General features: G+C 48.4%; 1 protein-coding gene across 1 annotated transcript; it reads right to left on the bottom strand.

Annotated features, from left to right (window-relative positions):
* Positions 1-5,488: 5,488 nt before the first annotated feature.
* On the bottom strand, positions 5,489-8,031 carry LOC123084354 (cytochrome P450 84A1). Its single transcript, XM_044506003.1, has 2 exons — positions 7,018-8,031; positions 5,489-6,423 (listed from the first exon to the last, which is right to left on the bottom strand). The coding sequence occupies exons 1-2, from the start codon at positions 7,951-7,953 to the stop codon at positions 5,779-5,781; spliced, it is 1,581 nt and encodes a 526-aa protein (XP_044361938.1). The 5' UTR covers positions 7,954-8,031; the 3' UTR covers positions 5,489-5,778.
* Between the last annotated feature and the right edge of the window lie 16,544 nt (positions 8,032-24,575).

Genomic DNA, 24,575 nt, shown 5'->3' with positions numbered 1-24,575 from the left:
TTTTATCCAAACCCGGCGAGAACATTTAGGCCTCCTTTGGTTCATAGGATAGGATTATCATAGAATAAGAAAGATATGTCATTTGGTTCGCATCATATGAATTTTTTCATTGAGTCTAGTCTCATGTCTATTTTCCTTTGAAATATGGAGGATGGGTGCCAATCCTATATAGGAATAGGAATCCATTTTTATGAACCAAAGGTCTCCAAAGGAAAAATTCCTATAAGAATCCTATCCTATACAATTCCTCCAAACTAGAGGAAGCCTTACATTTCGGATGGTTTTCACTAAAAAAAGGGGGGGCCGAACCTAAACCTAGCCTAAGGCGGTGTCCGTCGTCCAAGTCCTTGTTGTTCCCTTCCAGCGCCCGCATCCTCCATCTATCGTCTCCATTAGCGGTGGCGATAAGACTCGCGAAGCGAAGGTGAGGTCGCCCGCGTGGGAGACGGACCGGCCCATTTGGGAGTCGAGCCCCGGCCACCTCCCATGGCCTACTCATTCTCAGAGGTGTTCGTGACCTATCCGTCACCGGTGGACGTGAGCTCGATGATGAACATAGACGGGCTGACACTCTCCTCGTGCCATCGACATGCTATAGTTTTCAGGAAGAAATTGGTGCCGCCTTACTTCATACTCGAGCTTGTCTAGGAGGAGGCCAAACTTTGGGTCAATGTGGGGCTAGGCACTTGAGCATCATTATGCCGTGAGAGTAATCCATATTTGTTTCTTTACCGACGAGCTATGTTGTCGAGTCGGTGTTATGTACTATAAAGTCTTCTCAATTAATGAATGAGGCAAGTCTTTTATCTTCGTTTAAAAACTGAGTTAATTACACTATTGGTACATGAACTTTCACTCGACGTACAAATCCATACGTAAACATGAAAAAACGACACAAAGCGGTCCTACAACTTGCGTTTCAGGTGCGTTTAAGTACATTGCCGTCGTTTGCTGTTAACTCTGTTGCATGGCATCTGACGAAATCTGGAATTTTCAGTGTTCGGTCTGCTTACTACAGGCAACGGGAGGAATACCATGCGGCAGGTAATGGTAACCCGTCGGGAATTAGTGGATCGTCAGTACATCCTGTCTGGAAGCGACTTTGGAACCTGAAGGTACCAGGCAAGGTAAAGATTTTCTTATGGCACAGCCTCCATAACGCGATCCCATGCTGCTGTGTTCTTGCAAAAAGACAAATTTCTAACTCAGGAAAGTGCCCAATCTGCTCTACACACGTGGACGACGTGGCCCATATGTTGTTTTTGTGTGGACGTGTACATGACTACCACAATGAAGGGCTATGCCGACATTCTAGGTCGTCGGCAACATATCCGTCGGCATAACCCAGGATGCTGTTGGCATAGAAAAGCCGTCGGCATAGACACTTATGCCGAAGGCTTCCGTACAAGGAATAAAAAATATAAAAAAAATTAAAAACAAAAGGGTGTTTTCTGTAAATTTGAAGCAAACATGATTTAAGTTTGCTCAAATTTGAAACATAGTATAGCAACATAATCCTTTCAAGATTCTGATAAAAAACCATATAAAATTTGTCAAAATCAATCCAAGTATCAATTACTTATGATTTTAGCAAAGTATAAGGACCTATATGCAAAAGTACATTAGGTCACATTTCTAACATACTCAAAAACAAAAACAAACTAGATATTCATAATCTACGGAAAATTCTACCTCACGTCGATGTATAATTTGTGTATGTTTAAGTTTAGATAAGTTAGATTTATATTAATCAAATTTTAACTTAAAAAAATGAAAAAAAAACTGATGAAATCTATGCCTACTGCCTTGTCGTAGGCACAGATGAAAAACTATGCCTACAGCTTTGCCGTCGACATAGCTCTGCCACGTGGCAGCTCCTAGTAAAAAAAAGTCAGATGATATCTATGCCGACGACCGCCGACAGGGCCGTCAGCATAGATTTGACGACGTCAACTCGCGGTATATCCCCGGGCCACCAGGGCCACCTCTATGCCTACGGCCTAACTGCGCCTACAGCCACCGTAAGCATAGATCGATGTATGCCAACGGCCTTACTATGCCTACGGCTGCCGTAGGCATAGATTGAGCTATGCCGACGGCTTTTCTATGCCGACGGTTTCCCTCAGGCCGTCGGCGTAGCTCCATCTATGCCTACGGCAACCGTCGGCATAGATAATGCCGTAGGCATATAAGGTTATTCTGGTAGTGCGTGAGGTATGGCACTCAATGGGTGTACGTGAGTGATAGTTGATATAGCTACTCCAGGAAAGTTAGGAGCAGAGATTCCTGAGGGCATTTTGTGCGACCCAGCACACTGCATGATTTATTTATATGGACATGGTCGAAATTCCTGAACTGTGGCCATTGCATGTTGGTACTTATGGTGGCAAAGGAGGCTGATTACTAGAGGCGAGCAGGCCCTAACTCCAGCTCGATGCGGACCTTCAATACAAGCTTTGGCTTTGAATTTTGTGAGAGCTGCAAGCAAACCGCCGGGCGTACCACGTCTGAACCGGTGACGTAGACCTCTAGCTGGACAATTTGCACTGAACGTTGATGCATCCTTTACAGATTCAGATCATTCAGGTGCATGTGGAGCAATTGTCAGAGACAGCACTGGTGCTTTTATTGGTGCGTCCATTGCTAAATTAGAACATGTTGCGGATGTTATCTCTGCCGAAGCGGCGGCCCTTGTCGAAGGTTTCAAATTGGCCCAGAGACTTGGATGCAATTCTCTCCTAGTTCAGATGGATAACTTGGTCGTAGTTGAAGCTTTAAACTACAACACCGGGCATGCGATGTTAGCTGCCCCAATTCTCGACGACTGTCGAGCTCTTAGTCTAGACTTCGGGAAGGTTCTGATCGAGCATTGTAATCGTGAATCTAATATGGTTGCTCATGCGCTAGCACAACAAGGTCGTGATGACCCACCAAATGTGTGGCTGGACTCACCTTCCTGACTTTGTTTCTCGTTTCTTAGCGGATGATGTAAGTGTTATTTAAGATTAATAAAGCTAGCCATGAAGGCCTTCCCTTGAAAAAACTCTGGCCCTGTACCAGCATGTGGGTCCTACACTCCTACTGGTCAGTGGTATAGAAATAAATAGAAACATAGCAAAAGAAAGTGCAGTCAGCAGGCATCGAACAAGCGACAAAGCTACAGGTAGTTGGCGTGCCAACTACTGTTTTATGTTAGTCTAGATATACTAACGCTTTTATATTTTACCAGGAAAATTGATTTGGAACACAAAATGTACATTGCACAGGATTTAATGCATGCGTGCATCTTTCATCTCCGTGTTTTTTCTCGGTCGACCAGTTACCAAAAATTTCTGTGAGCCCAGAATATTTTTGATATCGTTCAAAAATGGAAGTTTTTCATTTAAAAGGTCAGATATTGTCAAATAAACTCGTATGTATATATTGAAAATTCGTTCAAAAAATTCAGTGAGCCCCCAATGTTTTTGATATCGTTCAAAATTTTAAGTTTTTTCAATTTAAAAGGTCAGATATTGTAAAATAAACTTGTATGCATGTATTTAAATTTCATTTAATATTTTTGGTAAGCCCCCAATTTTATATCGGTCAAAAACTCATATTTTTTCAACTCAATTTTGTTTGAAATTTGAATTCAAAATCCGTTTGGAAATTTCGAAGAAAAAGCTACTAGAAATTCAGATTTTTTTTGGAAACCAGGTTGTCTGGTCCTGCGCAGAATAAAACCAAACAAGAGAAGAAAAAACACGTTGTTCAGACCAGGGCAGTAGCACACACGTAACATCTGTGCGAGGGCAGTAGCACACACGTAGCAGCACATACACACGAGGCAACACACACGCAGCACTCAACATGCAGCGGCACACACGCACGCGGCACACAGACACACGCATGCAGCACACACACGCTGCTGCAGCAAACACACGTAGCACACACAGCAGCACAGACGCACACAACACACATGCACGCAACAGAGCGCGCCCGCACACACACACATGCACGCACACACCCAGTGACAAACACACACGTACACACACAATAGCAAACACACATGCACACACACACACACACACACTAAGCAGGAACACACGTACGCGCGCGCACACCCGCACACAAACAAACCACGTGAGGGCAAAATGGTCTTTTCAGGTGTCATTTGGCTCAAAATGGACAGAAGTGTTATAAAAGGGATAAAATTTAGACTCGTTGTTAGATAGGGAAGACATTATTTGTCGATGTCAAATAGGGCATAAAATTTAGACACGGTGTTAAATAAGGACTTCTCTCATCTAGCAGTGTATGTTTTGACTTCATAATTGTTTCCTAGTCATCTAAAGGAATGTCTATATATAACGCGCGCTAATAGAAAGCTGCACGTGGTGAATTGGTTGGCACGTGTAGTGTTGGGGGCAACCTTCCGAGTTTGATTCCAACCGTGCGCAATGGGTTTTGCTATATATATTTATTTATTTATTTTGCGGGAAAAACTTTCAATCTATTCATCTTCAATCATGTTAGTGCAATAAACACTAAAAATAATAAAAAATTACATCCAGATTCGTAGACCACCTAGCGACGACTACAAGCACTGAAGCGCCGAAGGCGCGCCGCTGTCATCGCCCCTCCCTCGCCGGAGCCGGGCAAACGTTGTTGTAGTAGACAGTCGGGAAGTCGTCGTGCTAAGGGTCCATAGAACCAACGCACCAGAACAGCAACCGCCGCAGATGAAGAGTGTCGATCAAAAGGATCAAATCTGAGGACAAACAAAGAACACGAACGACGAACAGATCCGAGCAAATCCACCAAAGACAGATCCGCCGGAGACACACCTCCACATGCCCACCGATGATGCTAAGCGCATCACCGGAAGGGGGGCTAGGCGGGGAGACATTTATTCCATCTTCAGGGAGCCGCCGCCGTCTTGCCTTCCTGAGCAGGATACAAATCCTAACAAAGCTTGAAAAAAGATCTAAAAACGGAGCCCTCCCACCGGCAAGGGCTGAGATCCACCACGTCTCCATGGCCCTAAGGCCACCGGAGACGGGACGGACCGGCGCCGGCGCCGGCGGGAGGCAGAAAACCTTAGATTTTGGAGATGGCGGCTGCCTAGGTCAAAGGTGGATGGGCTGGGGCGCCTTACCATGAGCGGCAATGCGCGGCGTACGCTCTTATTTTCTTTCGGTTTTGCTATATATATATTTCTCTTTCTTTCTTTGCGTGACCCATGCGCAGATATGAAGTGTAGGTAAACTAACGTGCAGAATTTAACGGAGAGTCATCAGCGAAATGTACTTGAATGTATCTGAAACACAAGTTGTAGCACCGATTTGTATCATTTTTTCAAGTTTACGTATGAATATGTACATCAATTGCAGGTTTATATATCAAAAGTGTAACTAACTCTCGAAAATGAAAACAACATCGTTATCAACCAAGTTCGCGGAAGGAGGAGAAACAAAGGACAAGAATAACATGCTGGTGTAAACATTTGTGCTACGAACAACTTCCTGTTTTTCTGTCATTCTTCATTTCCTTTTTATTCATGATGAAAGGAACGATCGTGACCCGGCTCCACGATGCCCACAATTCCACGTCCAGGGCAGCCGATTTATACGGGTGCGATCGTGTCTAAACGAAGCTAGGAAATATCTAACACAAAAGGGGAAAATAGCTACAGCTACAACTAGATTAACTAACACGCTGATCAAACACCATCACGCCCTGCGCAGCTGGTAGATACCATCAGCTGTGCGCTCACGATATCATGTCTGGCACGCGGCGTCAGACATCAACAACCAAAGGGCAGGTAAGTCGGGGCGTGGGCACGACCCAGAGCCTTGTGGCACGTGGTGCGGTGAGGCCGAAAATGTCACTCATGTCGAGCACCGACGGCTTCTCACCATTGGGCAGCGCCCAGTTGAACCCATGGGCGAGCTGCGCAATAACGAGCTCCAGCGAGTACAGGCCGAGAGCCATCCCGGGGCACGAACGACGACCAGACCCAAACGGCAGGAACTGGAAGCACCCGCCCTTGAAGTCGACCCCCGCTGCCTCCCCTTCCCCCTCCATGAACCGTGACGGACGGAATGTGTCGGCGTCCTTCCACACCTTGGTGTCGCGGCCCATTGCGAAGACATTGATATTGACGCTCGAGCCCTGGGGCACGGAGTAGCCGCCAAGCACGCAGTCCTCGGCATTCTCGCGGTGGAGCAGCGGGATGGGAGGGTGTAACCGGAGTGTCTCCTTGATCACACATTTGAGAAAGGAGAGCTTGTTGAGGTCCGGCTCGTCCACATTTCGGTCGATACCCACCGTGTCGGCGAGCTCCTGCTGCAGTTGCAAGAGATCATTTGGGCTGTGCATCATTTCGGCCATTGCCCATTCGATTGCCGATGCCACCGTCTCCGTCCCGCCAAACATCACATCCTGCAGGCAGGCCGCGTCAACACATTACTTTATTATCACACACACACACACAAACAGAGCAGTCTGATAGTACTTACAGTATATCATACTCCCTCCGTCCGGAAATACTTGTCCTAAAAATAAATAAAATGGATATATCTATAACTAAAACAAGTCCAAATACAACCATTCTTAGGACACGTATTTCCGGACGGAGGGAGTATGTCACTTAGAAAAACATAGAAGTCTCATGGATGACGAAAGTTCAATGGGTGGTGTTGTTGGCTGAACAGTGTTAAGGTTCCATAATTGTTTCCGAAAAAATGTTGGATGGCACAAATTCATTTTGATTACTAATTAATTGTCGGTGTATATGCAATAGAGACATAAATATTCTACTAAGTCAGCAAGAATATTTTCAAACATATGCTTTAATTTAATATCCATATTCACATGACATACCAAACCACTTTTTGATTCAAGATTCAATTGTTGGAAAGGAATTCAGAAAACAATAGAGAACGAAAATAAAGAAAACATCATAGATAATAAACATGGTAGACGGATATATAGAGGCTAACAACACATAATGGATGTTTGGTGATGCTTACGTACCATGATGATGGCCTTAATGTTGTCACGGTTGAGGCGGAGCGTGTGGTGCAGGTCGTCGCCCGCGGCCTTGTCCGGCTTGGCTTCAGGGAGGAACGCGAGCATGCCGTCTACCATGTCGGCGTCCATGTCGTCAGGGTTCCTGCCCCTCTTTATGTGCTCGTCGATGATCTTGTCGATGAACTCGTCGAGGGCGGTGCGCGCGGCGCGGAGGCGCACCTTGATGCCCTGTGGGTCCGCCCAGCCGAGCCACGGGATGAAGTCGCCGATGCTGAACGCGCCGAAGAGCTTGGAGAACTCCTGCATGATAGCGATGAACTCGTGCTGCTTCCGGCCATCACCGTCACCGGCGGCTTCAGCGCCAAACGCGGCGCGGAAGGTGACGTTCATGCTGAGGTTGAAGATGAGGTCGCCGAGGTTGACGGGCTCACCGCTCCGCCGGGCCACGGCACGGACGAGGGCCGCAGACTCGTCGCGCACGGCCAGCCAGGTCCCAGGACGGCGCCGGCTGAAGAGCTTCATCACGCACAGCTTGCGCATCTGGCGCCAGAATGGCCCGTAGCGGGCGAACACCATGTCCGCACGGTCGTAGGTGAGGTAGGTGGTGGCGATGGTTGCTGGCCGGTGCGAGAAGGCGGCGTCCTGGGCCTGCAGCACCTGCTGGGCGTACTCCGGCGTCGACACGGCGAAGGTGTGGACCTTGCCAAGGCGGAGGTGGAGAAGGCCGCCATACTGCTTGGCCAGCGCTGCGAAGCCCCGGTGAGTCAGCTGGTCCATCATGAAGATATTGCCGACAATCGGCGGTGAATACGGTCCTGGGGGCAGCGGCGGCGCCTTGCCACGCCGCCGCTGCAGCAACACGAAGATGACCGAGGCAACAAACAGCCAGCTCAATGGCTCTTGGAGCCATTCCATGTCGATCATGGACAGGTCCACCATTTATTGATACTCAAACTAGAAGCTCTAACTTTTTTTTCTTGGAGAATTCTCGACTGTGCAGTGCAGGTTTCAGGTTGATGTGTTGTAAGAGGGTAAGGAAAAGAGTGGAGGATGCCGGGTAATATATAGTTGGAGCAGAAGTTGAGGGAAGAATATCATACGGAAACCAATTTAATGAAAACTTTGTGGAAACCATATTTTAAAAGTTTCAAAAAATCTGAAAAAAATATGGGATGTTAAGAGGGTGATGTTTTATTACCACGCAAAAATTCAACATGAAATTGCGTGGCAATAAAACATCACACTCTTAACATTCCGAATTTTTTTTCAGATTTTTTCAAAACTTTAAAATATGATTTTCACAATTTTTTATTAATATTGGTTTCCGTATAATATTCTCCCGAAATTGAGATGAGGCAGACCAGCTGAAACAATACATCAGTCTTTTTGAACCATATTAAAGATGCGTCGTGTGAAGTCAGGCCAGCAGTCGCTCAAAGTTTAGAAAAAGGAGGCACCGGTGGAGAAACTTTGTAGGTTTAGACAATTTAGTGGTATGCTTGGAATTCAGCATGCTACTGGTAATTTGTCAAAATTAGCCTAATTATGAGAGCTGATGCAACAATGGAATCCCATTGCACAAGCCATGTCGATTTGTTATCTGGATCAAGATAACAATGCCAAAAACCAGCAGAGATTTTTGCAGCACTAGTACCCATATGCACGGATACTGTGATCTAAATTAGAGTATCCATGTCAGATCGTACTTGTTGTAAATAATTTCACAAGATACGGATGTTGTTTCCTAACAATTTACTGCAGGCATCTCTGCATCGGTTCTTACAGTAATAAGCATCTGACTAGGCTTATCATCGATCAGGGCCTGACTTAATAAAATGGATTTTCAGAACATGGGGCAACGGAGTACTTTATTTTGAACCCACCAAAACAAGTGCTTAAAATTTTTGGAAAAAAAACACATGAATACGCATGCATGTGCCCATTATTGTATACACTGCACAAAAAAGGCGAAAAATTAGCTCAAAATCGAAAAAAACTGGCCCCAAATTTGCATGTATTTTGTCTTTTTTAGCTCTCACATGCAATGCAAGCATATGTTTATTAGCGAAATTTTGGCATGTTATACTACACTGCTATAGCATGTACATAAAATTTTGGAATTTTTTCAAGCCGTATAAATGCAATTTTCGAACTCCAAAATAACGGGCACAAAGTGCCCGATCTCATATGTCAATTTTCGCTGGCTCAAGCTTGTCCTTATTAATCGCCGCTGTGAACAAAAACATGAGAAACTTTTTTTTTTGTCCTAAAGATTCCCAGCATGCAGGAACCTGCACGGCGTGCTATCTTGTGGATTCTTTAGTTCTGACCGTACTCTAATCAATACTGTAATGGGCCACGTATTCATGCCAACAGGGCCGGCCAGAAGTGCCACGTAGCCAAACGGCAGATGGACCGAGAATGATTGGGGCCGAGAGATATATATGTTGCGGCAGAGAGCAGAGATGCGCGTTGGGGCCGAAACGATTCCAGATCGATCTCAGTGCTAGACTATATATAGTAGTAGTAGATAAGATATGTCAGTTTTCTAATGAATGGGAGTCAGCGAGCCACAGCTCCCAAGTTCTCGTTTACAGCAAGATGCGTCCTGTCTCTTGGTGTTTAAATTGCAGTCATTTGGTGAACGGCGAATTTTATTTACCGAAGGGGTCGCATGCTCGATTTTTGCACGATTGGGAGGCACACAACCAACACCAATACGAACACGAAAAATAAAATGCAACCACTAGATTCCTGTCGAAGCGAACTCGACCACCCAACAACAACCACCACGGATGACAACACTCGTTGTCGTGATTTTGTCACGGCAGATATCTTAGTGTGAGGACTTAGTCGTGAGGCCAACTCATCTAAATGGTAGCTTGAGCGGGGTTGAGTGGGACGAGAGACGCAAGATTTTACGCAGGCTCGGGCCCTCGCGGTGGAGGTAAAAGCCTACATCCTACTTCATTGATATTGATGATGATGATCGTGTTTCACTACCTCTATCTCGAGAGCATCTACTTTGATCTTGTTTTAGACTTGTCTGTCAAAGCCCTGACTATCTTAACCTGTCTACTGTGACCCTCTAAAAACTTGACCCTCTTAGGGTCACCTGCCCCTCCATATATAAGTTCAAGGAGTGGCTTACATGTAGAGTCCAAGTCGGATTAAGACTTAACCTATTATGACTTCCCATCGCGAGCTTCTTATCACGGACTTCTCACCGTGGGCTTCTTAACGCCTGAGCTTCTTATCTCCAGGCAGCTCATTTTCATGGCTAAGTACTTATCGGGTTAGGATCTGTCTGTCGGGTTACAACTGTCTGTCGGGTTACATTCGTCTGCCGGGTTACAATCTGTCGGAAGGCTTACCTTAGGGCTTATTTTCAGGACTTATCTCCAAGACTCATCTCCGGGACTCATCATGGCGGGTTAAGATGGCGTGTTAAGATGGTTGCTTAATTCCAGAGAGGACTTAACATGGCGGCTTAAGTCCAGGGAGGACTTAACATCAGGGCGACTTAAGTCGAGAGATGATTTAGCGTCAGGGCAAGCCCAGAAATGACCTAACATTAGGGTGACTTAAGTCTAGAGATAACTTAACATCAGGGCTACTTAAGCCCAGAAATGACTTAACATCAGGGAGACTTAAACCTAGAGATGACTTAAGCCTCAGGGCAGCTTATCCTTATGAGCCGGGTCTTAGTCGTGGGGAATGTCCCCAACATTAGCCCCCAGTTTAGGTTTGAATTTATTCATGCTAAACTCTTGAAATAAGAACATGCAAAGGGACCAACTCACTCAAAAAGACCGGTTTTAGTTTATTGACCAGCTACTGAAAAGTCTGAATTTTTGTCATATCAATATGTTGACGTTGGCTCCCTGCAGAAAAAATAACCCTTATGATATCTTTGAGTTGTCTTCAAAATGCCTAGGTTTGACATAAAAGGAAAATATGTCTCGTGTTGAGCCAACTTTCAATGCTTCAGACTTATCTGAATGGATTTAGAGGAAATAATCTTCGCAAAATTCTCCATCCAAAAATATGAGACCTGGTTCACTCATAACTGAGAATTTGAAGGTATACCTTCCTTATATCCATATGACCTGTAGCCCCCAAGTCTTATGAGGGGAACACATTGATAGCTTGGGACTTTCTTCAATATAAATGTTGCAACTCTGGAGAAATACTGGTTGTTCATCTGAGTCACCAGTCATAAGTTGAATATTCCACATATGTAGCCCCCAAGTACTGGGTTGACTTGCCTGCAGCAACTTGGGACTTGTAACTATCTTTACGCTTCTAAAACTTCAACCAGTTGATGGCAAGGGTCGGCTCATCACTATGTGACGGGTCGGTGAGGGAGTCCTGGATAAGGGGGTATCCGGACAGCCGGACTATGTACTTTGGCCGGACTGTTGTCCTATGAAGATACAAGATTGAAGACTTCGTCCCGTGTCCGGATGGGACTCACCTTGGCGTGGAAGGCAAGCTTGGCGATTCGGATGTAGATCTCCTTCTCTGTAACCGACTCTGTGTAACCCTCGCCCCCTCCGGTGTCTATATAAAACGGAGGGTTTAGTCCGTAGGACACAACAACAACAACCATACCATAGGCTAGCTTCTAGGGTTTAGCCTCTCTGATCTCATGGTAGATCAACTCTTGTAATACTCATATCATCAAGATCAATCAAGCAGGAAGTAGGGTATTACCTCCATCGAGAGGGCCCGAACCTGGGTAAACATCGTGTCCCCGGTCTCCTGTGACCATTAGCCTTAGACGCACAGTTCAGGACCCCCTACCTGAGATCCGCCGGTTTTGACACCGACATTGGTGCTTTCATTGAGAGTTCCTCTGTGTCGTCACTATAAGGCTCGATGGCTTGTCCAACCTTCAACAACTCCGTCCAGGGTGAGACTTTTCTCCCCGAACAGATTTTTGTATTCGACGGCTTCGCACCGCGGGCCAATTCGCTTGGCCATCTGGAGCAGGTCGATAGCTACGCCCCGGGCCATCAGGTCAGGTTTGGAAACCTAAACTACACTGTCGACATCCCCGGAGACTTGATCTTCGACGGATTCGGGCCCATATCAGGAACATCGAACGACCAAGACGTGTATGACCTAGATCTGTCGTCGGACAGTATTCGGAACATCGCGCTTGCTACAGCTCCGGACTTCATTCCAGAGCAGATCGTGCCTTCCGAGGACGGGTGGATGGACCCCGCTCCGGAGGCCACACACTCATAGGCGTTGGAGCCGAACACAGACTCCGCTCCTAAGGAGATCTGTATCTCCGGACACCCGGACTTGTCTTCCGTCGTGGGTTTCGGACCGCGTGCATCCATGCCCATCGAATCTGATTGGGCCCCAATCTTGGAGTTCACTGCCGCGGATATCTTTCAGCACTCACCCTTTGGAGACGTGCTAAATTCATTGAGGTCTCTCTCTATCAGAAGATTCCTGGCCGAACTATGTTCGGCTCGAGTGGGAAGCAGGCGACGAAGAAATTTGTTACCCACCCACCACCCACTTAATAGCCATTGTGGATGATTTGACCGACGTGCTTAACTTCGACTCCGAAGACATCGACAATATAGACGACGATGTTGGAGAAGAACAAGAACCACCGCCTACAGGGCACTGGACAGCCACCTCCTCGTAATGATATATATATATATATGGTGGACACCCCCAAAGAGAACAATGGAGATGAGGCTACAAAAGATAACCCCTCAGGGAGGAAATCAAAGCATGGGCGTCATCGGCGTTGCCCCAAGCCCCGCCACAGCAACATCGGCACTGGAGAAGAAAATAATCCAGATGGCGCCAAAGAGGAATACAATCCTGATCATCCTACCTTCGAGCAAGCCGAACAAGAACACGAGCAGGTCAGCCCAGATGAACAGGCGACGGACGGATACTTGGAGGACGATAACTATACGCCTCCGTCCGAAGACGAGGCGAGCCTCAGTGACGACGAATTCGGCGTACTAGAGGATCCCATAGAGCAAAAGCGCTTCAAGCGCCGGCTTATAGCCACTGCAAGAATCCTGAAAAAGAAGCAGCAGCAGCTCCAAGATGATCAAGATCTGCTCGTAGACAGATGGACCGAGGTCCTGGCGGCCGAGCAATACGGACTCGAGCCCCCCATTAGGGGATACCCACAGCACAAATCACCAGAAGAAGAGGCCGAAGAGCCCGAACTTCCAGCACAAGATGAGGCTGACCGGCCACCTCGTGGCCGGGATAAAACGGCATATCAGACCAAATACCAGCCCGCACCTCCACGTCGGTTCACTATGGCCCAGGGCAATACGCAGGACCTGTGAGATATATTGGAAAACAACGCAGGACAACCAAAATCGATCTACGGATCACGGGGGCGCGCCACAACACATGACTATGATCGTCATGCCGAATCACTACTAGGGAAAAGCCTAGCAGCAGCGCGGGTTTTGGGCCTATTAGCAGCATGGGTTTTGGGTCTATTAGCAGCGCGGGGGCCGGCGCTACTAATAAGGCGCTACAGCTAACTTATAGCAGTAGCGCGGGTGCCACCCGCGCTACTACTACGTCCTTTAGTAGTAGCATGGGTAAAAACCCGCGCTACTATTATCAGTGCGGGTTTTTTGAATTTTTTCGGAAAAATATTTCGATTTTTTCCCCTATTTTTCAAATTTCTGAATTATTTTAACCTCAAATCTCTAATCACCCCTCATTGTTGCTCAATTTAATCTCTAATCACCCCTCATCATTCCAAATCATCTAACTTCCCGAACGTTCACCCATCCTCTCACTACTCCAGCCTGAGCACGCTTAACTTCCGGGTTCTATTCTCCCTCATTTCCAAGTCTGCACTTGTTGTTTTCCTGACAATAGTAAGATGTCAATCCTATTAACCTCAGGAATTTAGCTTGAGCATGAAGTCACACATTTCACTATTTGAGTTTGAAACTATTGTTCTAAAAAATTAGTGACACTAATATTTCTTGAATAATTAGTTTGACCACAATTTGACCACAGTTTGACCACAGTTTGACCATAGTTTGACTAGATTTGACCAAAATTCAAAAAAACTAAAATAATTATTTAGTAACACTAATATTCTAGAATAATTAGTTTGACCATTGTTTGACCACAGTTTGACCACACAGTTTGAAATTTTTTCGATTTTTCCACTCTAGATCTTAAAAGCCCCGTAAATTTGGATGTAACTTTTCGAGTAGATGATTTTTCATATAAAAAACTTTTTCATCCGACTTAGTATGCAAAAGTTATGCCCATTTTTACAAATTCTTGAGAGATTTTGCAAATAAAGTCGAAATTCATATTTGCAAATTTTCCCAACAACCAGACCACATATCAGATGGGAAACTTATTTTCTTTTATTTTTTTGACATTATCATCATTTTTTTTATTTTTTTAAACTAAAAAGGCGATCCACCGGGGGGGGGGTAGAGTTTGAAAATGGGACCTTTAGTAGCAGCGCGGTTTTTTACCCCCACGCTACTACTATGGCACCACTTAGTAGTAGCGAGGGCTAAAAACCAACGCTACTGCTACCAAACTTAGTAGTAGCGAGGTTTTAAAAACCCGCGCTACTACTATGGCATGTCCCGGGGGGCACGGTAGAGACCGCTTAGTTTTAGCGAGGGTTAAAAACCCGCGCTGCTGCTATCAACTTAGTAGTAGCGAGGTTTAAAAACCTGCGCTACTGGTAAGTAGTAGTAGTAGTAACTTTCTGTGTATAGGCTTTTCCCTAGTAGTGAATACACTAATAATAAGTCCGGCCGAGCCGAACATAACCGACCAGACTTAGTCGGACTACGCCGCGACATAGCCCGACACAGAGGCGCCGCACACCCACTCTGCTTCACTGATGAAGTAATGGAACATGAATTCCCAGAAGGGTTCAAACCTGTCAACATCGAGTCATACGATGGCACAACAGACCCCGCGGTGTGGATCGAAGATTTCCTTCTCCACATTCACATGGCTCGCGGTGATGACCTACATGCTAGCTAGACATTGGCTGAATAGCCTGCCAGCAAACTCCACTGGCAGTTGGGAAAATCTTGAGGATGCATTGCTCGATAACTTCCAGGGCACCTAAGTGCGACCACCGGATGCTGATGACTTAAGTCACATTACCCAACAGCCCGGAGAGTCAGCCAGGAAATTCTGGACTCGGTTCCTAAGTAAAAAGAACCAAATTGTCGACTGTCCGGACGCTGAGGCCCTGGTGGCCTTTAAGCATAATATCCGCGACGAGTGGCTTGCCCGACACCTCGGCCAAGAAAAAACAAAGTCCATGGCGGCCCTCACGACACTAATGACCCGCTTTTGCGCGGGCGAGGACAGCTGGCTGGCTCGCAGTAACACCGCGCCAGGTAAATCTGGCACTTCAGATATCCGCGACAGTAATGGAAAGCCACGGCGCAATAGACATAAGCGCCAGAACAATGGCGACAATGCCGAAGATACGCCAGTCAATGACGGATTCAACAACTCCAAATCCGGTCAGCGAAAGAATACGTTTAAAAGAAACAATCCAGGATCGTCCAGTCTGGACCGCATACTCGACCGCTCGTGCCAGATTCATGGCACCCCCGATAAACCAGCCAATCACACTAACAGAGATTGCTGGGTGTTCAAACAGGCCGACGAGATAAATGCCGAGAACAAGGACATGGTGCTGCACAATGATGATGACGAGGAGCCCCGGCGTCCGAACACTGGGGGACAGAAGAAATCCCCTCCCCCCCCCAGGTGAAAACGTTAAACATGATCTGCGCCACTCACATCCCCAAACGGGAGCGAAAGCGTGCACTTAGGGACATCTATGCGATGGAGCCCGTCGCCCCAAAGTTTAACCCATGGTCATCCTGCTCGATCACCTTCGATCGTAGGGACCATCCCACCAGCATCCGTCACGGCGGCTCAGCCGCATTGGTCCTTGACCCAAATATCGATGGATTCAATCTCACGCGAGTTCTCATGGACGGTGGTAGTAGCCTGAACCTGCTCTATCAGGACACAATGCGCAAAATGAGCATAGATCCCTCACGGATCAAGCCAACCAAAACCACCTTTAAAGGTGTAATTCCAGGGGTAGAGGCCCGCTGTACGGGCTCAATAACACTAAAAGTGGTCTTCGGATCTCCGGATAATTTCCGAAGCGAGGAGTTAATCTTCGACATCGTCCCTTTCCGTAGTGGCTACCATGCACTACTGGGACGAATTGCATTCGCTCGATTCAATGCGGTACCGCACTATGCATACCTCAAGCTCAACATGCCAGGACCTCGCGGGGTTATAACAGTCAACGGAAACACAGACCGCTCCCTCCGTACGGAAGAGCATACTGCAGTCCTGGCGGCTGAAGTACAAAGCAACATTCTTCGACAGACAGCCTATTCGGCAACAACAACCCCAAGCACCGTCAAGCGAGTCCGGAGCACCCCACAACAGGATGGTCAGGCACGCCAAGAGCTCGATTAGCTATCCGGCCTCCGTAATAGCCCCACTGAGGAGGCATTTGTGCCATGCGTACACAACTACACACACAAAATACCATGGGCGTATGCAGAGGCAAGTCGATCATAGTGCGGTTCATCCCCCACAAGGCCCGCACATCCTTCAACTTCTTTTCTTTTCAGGACCCCACTTTCGGGAAGCACCTTCAGAGAACCGGACTATCGGACTCATCGCTGAGGGGAACACCAAGGAGGCAAGGGGCTTTGCACACAAGGGAATACCCAGGTGGTCTCTTTCAATGATCATTATACCTGTTTTTACATACCCGCATGAAGCCTGCCCTTGGATAGGACATGTCACATAGTCCTAATTTTTCAGCTTAATGCATTAATTGTACACATACGCCTTGCCGTATTATCCAAATAACAATGGGAAATAGTATACAGCGTCAGCTTCTTATTATTATCTTCATATTTTCCCTTGAATATTTATTCAATGTTGGATCCGAACACTTTGGTACGATCCATGCGCCAGGGGCCTTCATTTGAGCCCCATAATATGGCAATAAAAGTCCGAACACTTTCGACAGTGCGGCACCCCGAACTTATAGCATTATATGCATCAACTCCGAATCATGTCTTGGGTCAATTGTTGGGTTAGCCCGGCTCCCTTGTTTTGGTACCTTACGTTCCGTTATATCGGCTAAGGTAGCGCAGGGATAACTACTGCGATTGTGTCCCGGTTCTTCCAGACGAGCACCTCAGTAGAGAAAGCCAAAAACTGACCGTCATGATGCGGCGAGAGCTGGTCACTGTTCGCGAGGCACTAAATCCTTAAACATTTTTTCCGCTTAAGGCGAGGAATCGGCCTTGCCCAATTTAGGCATGTATAGCGCCCCAGTTCGGCGTTTTGAATACTAGGGGCTTTGCCGAAATTTAAAATTATAGACTTCTATGGCCAAGTGAGAGTTATAAAGCTGAATAGTCCGATTGCCTTGTTCACTACGCTAAACACTCCTTAAAGGACCAACAATTTGGATAAAGAGTGTTTGGGTTTTCCACAAACACCCCAGTACTAGTTACAAGGGGGCGGAAGCCGACGACTGGCCTACCTTTAGATTTTGATAAACGGCCGCAGAGAAGGTAATATTTTAAATCGAACAAAGCGTTATATATAGCGCAAACAAACTCATTCTCATATTACAAAGACGAACATTCACTCAAAAATTATGTTCTTGGCAAATTCATTTGCCACAAGACGAGCGCCTTTCATAACGCCATCATTATATATTTCAGGGTAGCAATGGTCCTTACCCTCCGGGGGTCCATCCTTCACGAACTTCTCAGCATCCAGTTTGGCCAAATGCATCTTCGCGCGGGCAAAGGCCTGTCGGGCACCCTCAATACAGACGGACTGCTTGATAACTTCTAGCCGTGGACAGGCATGCACCATCCGCTTTACGAGGCCAAAGTAGCTGCTGGGCAGGGGCTTGCCAGGCCACATCCGGACTATGAGGTCCTTCATGGCCAGTTCGGCCGCATTGTGGAGTTCGACCGATTGCTTCAGTTGGTCACATAGAGGCATAGGGTGTTCGGCTCTAGTGTATTGGGACCAGCACAGCTTCTCCGTTGAGCTATCCTCTTCAGCATGATAGAACTCCGCGGCATCCAAAATGCTGCGTGGTAGATCTGCGAATGCCCCCGGAGAGATCTGAATTCGTGTCAGTAAAAGAAATGACTCCTCCACATGCTTGCTTTGCATAAAACCTGCCTTACCCTTTGCTATCTTCTTGGCCACCTGGATTTCCTGGAGGGCTTCGGCCTTGGCGTCTGTCGCGCTCTGGAGGGCCTTCGCAAGCTCAGACTCCTGCGTCTTGAAGTCATGCTCCAGGGACTCAAACTTCTTGCCATGCTCCTGGAGCTCTTGTTGTACCTCTCCCACCCGAGCATGTTGCTTCTCGCGCTCGATGCGCTCCATAGCCGCCTTGGCTTCGGCTTCGGCCACGGACAACGCTTTCTTCAGGGCCGCCACTTTGGTCGCGGTCCCTATTAAAAATCATGATGCCTTTTGTTAGCATCATCAATTTTTCTACTTTATATGACATATGGACGGGGTTTCACTTACCTTTGTTCTCCTCGAGCTGCCTCTTCACGAGGCCGAGCTCTTCTTCGGCCTGTCCCAGGTCGCGCTTCAGTCCGGCAACCTCAGCTGTGCGAACAGCGGCAGTCAGCAGCAACGCCTACTTGTTAACATAGACAAGTACTATTAGCTTCCTGTGGTTTTTTAGCTAACCCTCCGTCTGGCTTTTCCTTCCGAACACCAACCAGAGTATCAGGGGCTACTGTCTATCGGGTGATATTCCCTCACACTTTTTCATTACTTACCTCAAAGCCTATTAGTAGGCTGGTGCGGGCTTCAGTCAATCCGCTCTTGGCGAACCGAACCTTCTCAATCACCGTACTCATAAGATTACGGTGCTCATCGCCGATGGAAGCGCCTCGAAGCACTTACAATAAATTATCCAATGCCTCCGGCTGGGTGGAGGTCATCGGCACGGCCGGCTCGCTCTCCTTCGCGTGCGGCTGCCTATTGGAATCCGGAACCTTTGGAGGCTCCGGGGCAGTAACCGGCTGGGAGGTAAACTTGGTGTGGCTCCCATCAGCATAATCCATGGGGGTCTTGCCCCCCGTGCGCCCGACGTCTGGGATTTTGTCTTGGGACGTCTCCGGAGCCGTCGCCTCCTGCTCTGGTATCCTTCGGGACAACACCTCGGTGTCATCCGCAGGTCGAGGTGGCCGTCGGGAGTGAATTCATCTCCAACTCGCCCAGAGACTCCTCCGAAGAGGACACCCCCGAGATTGGACCCGGCCGGACTGTATATACGGGTTCGGCGTCATTACAAACCATGAGGTCAAAGTCACACGGAAAAGTATTACAGAATGCGGATACTTATGACCTCGCCCGGGGCTTGCCCCTGGGCAGCCACTCCTCGTCGTTGTAAGCGGCGGTAGTGGAGTGATCTTGAAGGGACGCCTTTTCTCTTCTTTAGCGTCCCGACCTCCCCCGACGGGGCAGCTTTCCTTTTCTTCTCCTCCCCAGTGCGGGGAGGAGGCATTTCCTCATGCTTCCCCCGTCTCCACGGGGGGAGTCCTCCTCGTCATCCTCGGATGATGAGTCTATCATGGCCCTGCACCGGAGACCTTTTCTGGTCCCCGTGGCCGCCTTCTTGGACCCTTCTGCCCCCTCGATTGGGGCTGCCTTCCTCTTTCTCCCCCCCGTCATGGGAGGAGTGCGCCTCGTCATCTTCTGGTGAGGCGTCTGGTGCGGCCTCGCGCCGAAGTCCCTTCCGTGACCCCATGGCCTTCTTTTCGGCTTTTTTCTCTGGCATGTTGTAAGGCGTCGGAACCAGCATCTCCATTAGGATTGTGTCTGCTAGATCCTCAGGCAGCGGAGCCGGATAGTCAATCCGCTCTGCCGTCTCCACCCAATCCTGTTTGGTCAGCATGGTGACTTAAAAATCCTCCCACGAATATACTGGGAAAGGGACATCTTGTGATAATCAGAGGACTTACCGGATTGGCGAGGCGCGTTGCGCTGAGCCCACGGTCCTCGGAAAGGGGAGGAGGAACTTCGCCAGTCTTGAACAACACCTTCAAGATTTCTTTATGCGTCGTGTCGAAGAGTTCCAGCAGCATCTGGTGTTCGGCCGGATCGAACTCCCACATATCAAATGCCCGTTTTTGGCACGGGAGAACCCGGCGAACGAGCATGACCTGGACCACGTTGACAAGTTTGATCTTCTTGTCCCTCATACTGTTGATGCAGGTCTCGAGTCCGATCAGCTCAGGCCAGGCCCTTTTTCTCCCAAGAAGTGAGCCGCATGGGGATTCCGGGTCTGAATTTGGGGGCCGCCGCCCAGTTGGCGTTGCGCGGCTCGGTGATATAGAACCACCCTGATTGCCACCCTTTCACGTTCTCCATGAAGGAGCGGTCGAGACATGTAACATTGGGCATTCTGCCCACCATGGCACCTCATCACTCCGCCTGTTGTCCACTCACGATCTTCGGCTTCACGCAGAAGATTTGAAGCCATAGGCTGAAGTAGGGCTTGATGCGGAGGAAGGCCTCACACACGACGATGAACGCCGAGATGTTGAGGACAAAATTCGGGGCTAGATCGTGAAAATCTAGCCTGTAGTAATACATGAGCCCGCGGACAAACGGGTGGAGTGGAAATCCTAGTCCACGGATGAAATGAGGAAGAAATACTACTCTCTCCCGAGACTTTGGGTGGGGGTGATCTGTCCCTCTGCCGGAAGCCTGTGCGCGATGCTCTCAGCCAGGTATCCGGCCGCCCGAAGCTTGGTAATGTCCTCCTCTGTGACAGAGGAGGCCATCCACTTGCCTCCCGCTTCGGACATGCTGCGGTCCTACGGAGAGGGTGAGAACTTGGGCGCTGGGGCTCGAGAGTGCGAGAACGGATGAGCAGAGGAGGAAGAAGGCGTGGGTGAAAACGGGAGATCCTTGTCCCTTTATTAAGGCGGTGCAGAATGTGCGCCTCCCCACTTGCCTCTCATAATCACTTATTTTCCTAGCGCCTCGATTAATGACACTGGTTGGGTTACCCATACCCGTATTGATGAAGATCCCGCGATAAGGGGACACGATCTCTGCTTTGACAAGACGTGCCAAAGAAACCACCTCGCGATGTGTGCGGTATCTGGTTGTGGAAAAACGGTTTGAATAAGAGTCGGACAGTGGCGTGATGTCACGTTGCGAAGAGCTGTCAGCAGATTATATTCGTGGATTATTGTTCTCTCTACAGCGGTATGTGAAATTTGTCTTGCAGAGCCGGACACGGTCCTTGTGTTCAGAATTTATCTTGGAGTATTCGGAGATGGAACTCGCCTCACAATGCCGAAGACAATCTACGTGCCGGACTCATCGTCATTGAAGCCTGGTTCAGGGGCAACTGAGGGAGTCCTGGATAAGAAGGTATCCGGACAGCCGGACTATGTACTTTGGCCAGACTGTTGGACTATGAAGATACAAGATTGAAGACTTCGTCCCGTCTCCGGATGGGACTCTCCTTGGCGTGGAAGGCAAGGTTGGCGATTCGAATGTAGATCTCCATCTCTGTAACCGACTCTGTGTAACCCTAGCCCCCTTCGGTGTTTATATAAACCGAAGCGTTTAGTCCGTAGGACACAACAACAACAATCATACCAAAGGCTAGCTTCTAGGGTTTAGCATCTCTAATCTCGTGGTAGATCAACTCTTGTAATACTCATATCATCAAGATCAATCAAGCAGGAAGTAGGGTATTACCTCCATCGAGAGGGCCCGAACCTGGGTAAACATCGTGTCCCCAGTCTCGTGTTACCATTAGCCTTAGACGCACGGTTCGGGACCCCCTACCCGAGATCCGCTGGTTTTGACACTGACAGTCGGGTCTTCAATGAGGCGAGTTAAAAATTACCATGCATTAGCCCCAAAGTGTCGTAGTGCATGCTTGCAGCGACATGGGACTTGCATACTTTAAGTAATCTTAATTTGAAAAATGTAGCCCCCTAGTGTTGGGTCGTGTGCCTGCAACGACGAGGGACTACTCCTTCCATTGTAGAATAAAGTTATATCCACTGTCTGGATGATATTGCTGAAAGCCTTGCATATCAATGTTGAACCATGCTCCTTGCTGTGAGCTCTTATTTTTGGACGAGGAAATAATAGCCATTTCTTTGAAGGAGCTTTGAAAACCTCAATAATCCAATACTGGTTATGATAACCATAATGAAAATCCAGCCATGTTGGCTATTTAAGATTTGAATATTATAACCCGGTATTGAAACCCAGTTCCTACAACATAAACCAATATATCCAGGCATATATGATGCAGTATGATGATGCAATGTATGATGTATGATGCAATGTATGATGATGTATGTGTATGATAACAAAGTATAAAAATGTTGGCTTTCAAGGCTCGACATAAGACCGGCTTTTAAGGCTCGAATCTTCCTTCAATGAAGCTGGCATGATAGCCGTACCTCTCGTAAGCCGGCTCCCGCGTGATATATCTCGCTGTTTTAACCTTGACCAGTTCACGGTCATATAAATTGAATGTCAAGAGTATGGTGAATCCAGTGGCAGGGACAGAGGGCGAGCAGGGGCCTGCCCCCCCCCCCCCCCCAATGATCGAGCGAACGTGAAGTATGTACGATACAATTGACTACACATAGGCAGGTACACATGTATTCGCCCACCCATCAGATTACCTGAATGCCAATATTGGTAGGCCCATGTGAAAAAAGCTCACTAGTAGGCCGGTGGTATTGCCTCTAGTCAGTCCCCTAGCTTCCATCGTAACTGCAAGTCCATAATTATCGTATACATGGGATTAGTCGCCGCCGCTGCCATTCCAGTTTCCGACGCCCTCTCCCCTGATCGCCTCTTGCCCTTCTCGCCCAGTCGACCTGCTCTAGTCGCCCTACTCTGCTCGGCTTCTCCCAGGACCCACACGTGCTTCCCTGAGTGCTCTCGAATTCTCAATCAGCATACATAATTCACATGTTCAGGCATTTGGCTGCTGCACCTGTCAATTCTTCCCGCTTCAACCAGCGAACAAAAAGGTTGATTCTCATCCTGTATCACTGTTGAATTGAGGCTCCAATTTTTGTTTTGGTAATTTGGTTGTGTAATTTGTGACTCTATGTGATGGGGTTGTGTACCTAGGGTAGGATCACGGACCTGATCCAAGTAACTTACCCTAGGACATCCTTAGAAGAGGTCGCCTTCCAGTCGACCAACGAGGATTCACTCGACTGGCCTGAAGGACTCGACCACGAAGACTCACTCGACCACCAGGAGGTCAAGAGGCACTCTGCACTGCAACGGCCTGTAATCAAGTAGACTTTATGATAGTAAAGGCACTTTATGTGGGGCGTTACCAGTAACGCCCCAGACTTAACTCACCTTAAACCCTCTCCTGCGTGGGCTGGCTAGGGTCCTGGCGCACTCTATATAAGCCACCCTCCTCCACAGGCAGAAGGGTTCGGCACCTTGTAATTCATACATTCATAATCCACTCGACCGCCTCCGGGCTCCGAGACGTAGGGCTGTTACTTCTTTCGAGAAGGGCCTGAACTCGTACATCCTTTGTGCTTACAACCTCTCCATAGCTAGGACCTTGCCTCTCCATACCTACCCCCCACTCTACTGTCAGGCTTAGAACCACGACAGTTGGCGCCAACCGTGGGGACGGTGTTTTAGCGATTTTGTGGAGAAGTTGCGATTCTTCCGAGTACTCTCATCATGGTGTCTGCTGGAGTTTTGTTCAAGGGTCAAGAGATCCGTCTCGGCACTCTCACCTTCATCGCCGACGACTCCGCATGGCTCCAGGAGGCTCCACTCGACGTAGACGCGCTCCCCGTCCGCGGTGCGATGCATTTTCGCGCATGTGTCCGCGGCGTTCTGCTGCGGCAACCGTCGACCCAGTATCGGTCGGCTCCTCCATCGTCCACCCTCCCGGTCTCCCGCCAGCGCAAGCGCTCAGGCCGGTCGAGGCTTCAGCGATGGGTGAGTCACGCGGTGGCTCGCCAATCGGCCACTACACAAGTTGCGGCAATCGAGCCCAACGAATCTCTCTACGGCTTGTTCGATCAGTCGACTGGCTCCGGAGAGACTACATCCGAGTGCGGAAGCAGTGATCCAGCGGCGGAAATCTTGATGGTCGATGGGCCCCACAGCCCTCCTGGCTTCGCCCGTGGTGGTGGAGCAGGTGACGGCGGCGACCCTGCACGAGACTACGAAGAGTACCAGCCCGAGCCACTCGACTCTCTGCAAAGAGAAGAGCTTCGCCGCAGGAACGAGGATCCCCTGCGTATTCCCATCGCAGGAGAAACCCCCGAGGCTCGTGCCTTGGAGGAGGCGCGTCTGGCCAATTTGGCCGAGCGCACTCGACTGGAGAACCTTCAGCGAGCACTCGACGAGCGCGCGCGGCAACGAGTTCCCGACACCAGTCGACGTCAACTCTTCCCGCCGACTCAGGTATATCGAACCCCAATTCAGAATTTAGCAGC

The sequence above is a fragment of the Triticum aestivum genome, chromosome 1B, assembly GCF_018294505.1.
Source record: "Triticum aestivum cultivar Chinese Spring chromosome 1B, IWGSC CS RefSeq v2.1, whole genome shotgun sequence".
Classification (NCBI taxonomy): domain Eukaryota; kingdom Viridiplantae; phylum Streptophyta; class Magnoliopsida; order Poales; family Poaceae; genus Triticum; species Triticum aestivum.
This window is presented reverse-complemented; position numbering and strand designations above follow the sequence as displayed.

What these genes read in the sequence shown, in the direction of transcription:
- LOC123084354 (XM_044506003.1), bottom strand. Translation starts at nt 7,953, where the DNA reads ATGGTGGACCTGTCCATGATCGACATGGAATGGCTCCAAGAGCCATTG. An exon ending in ACATTAAGGCCATCATCATG is followed by an intron (nt 6,424 to 7,017) that starts GTACGTAAGCAT and finishes GCCTGCCTGCAG; the next exon opens with GATGTGATGTTTGGCGGGAC.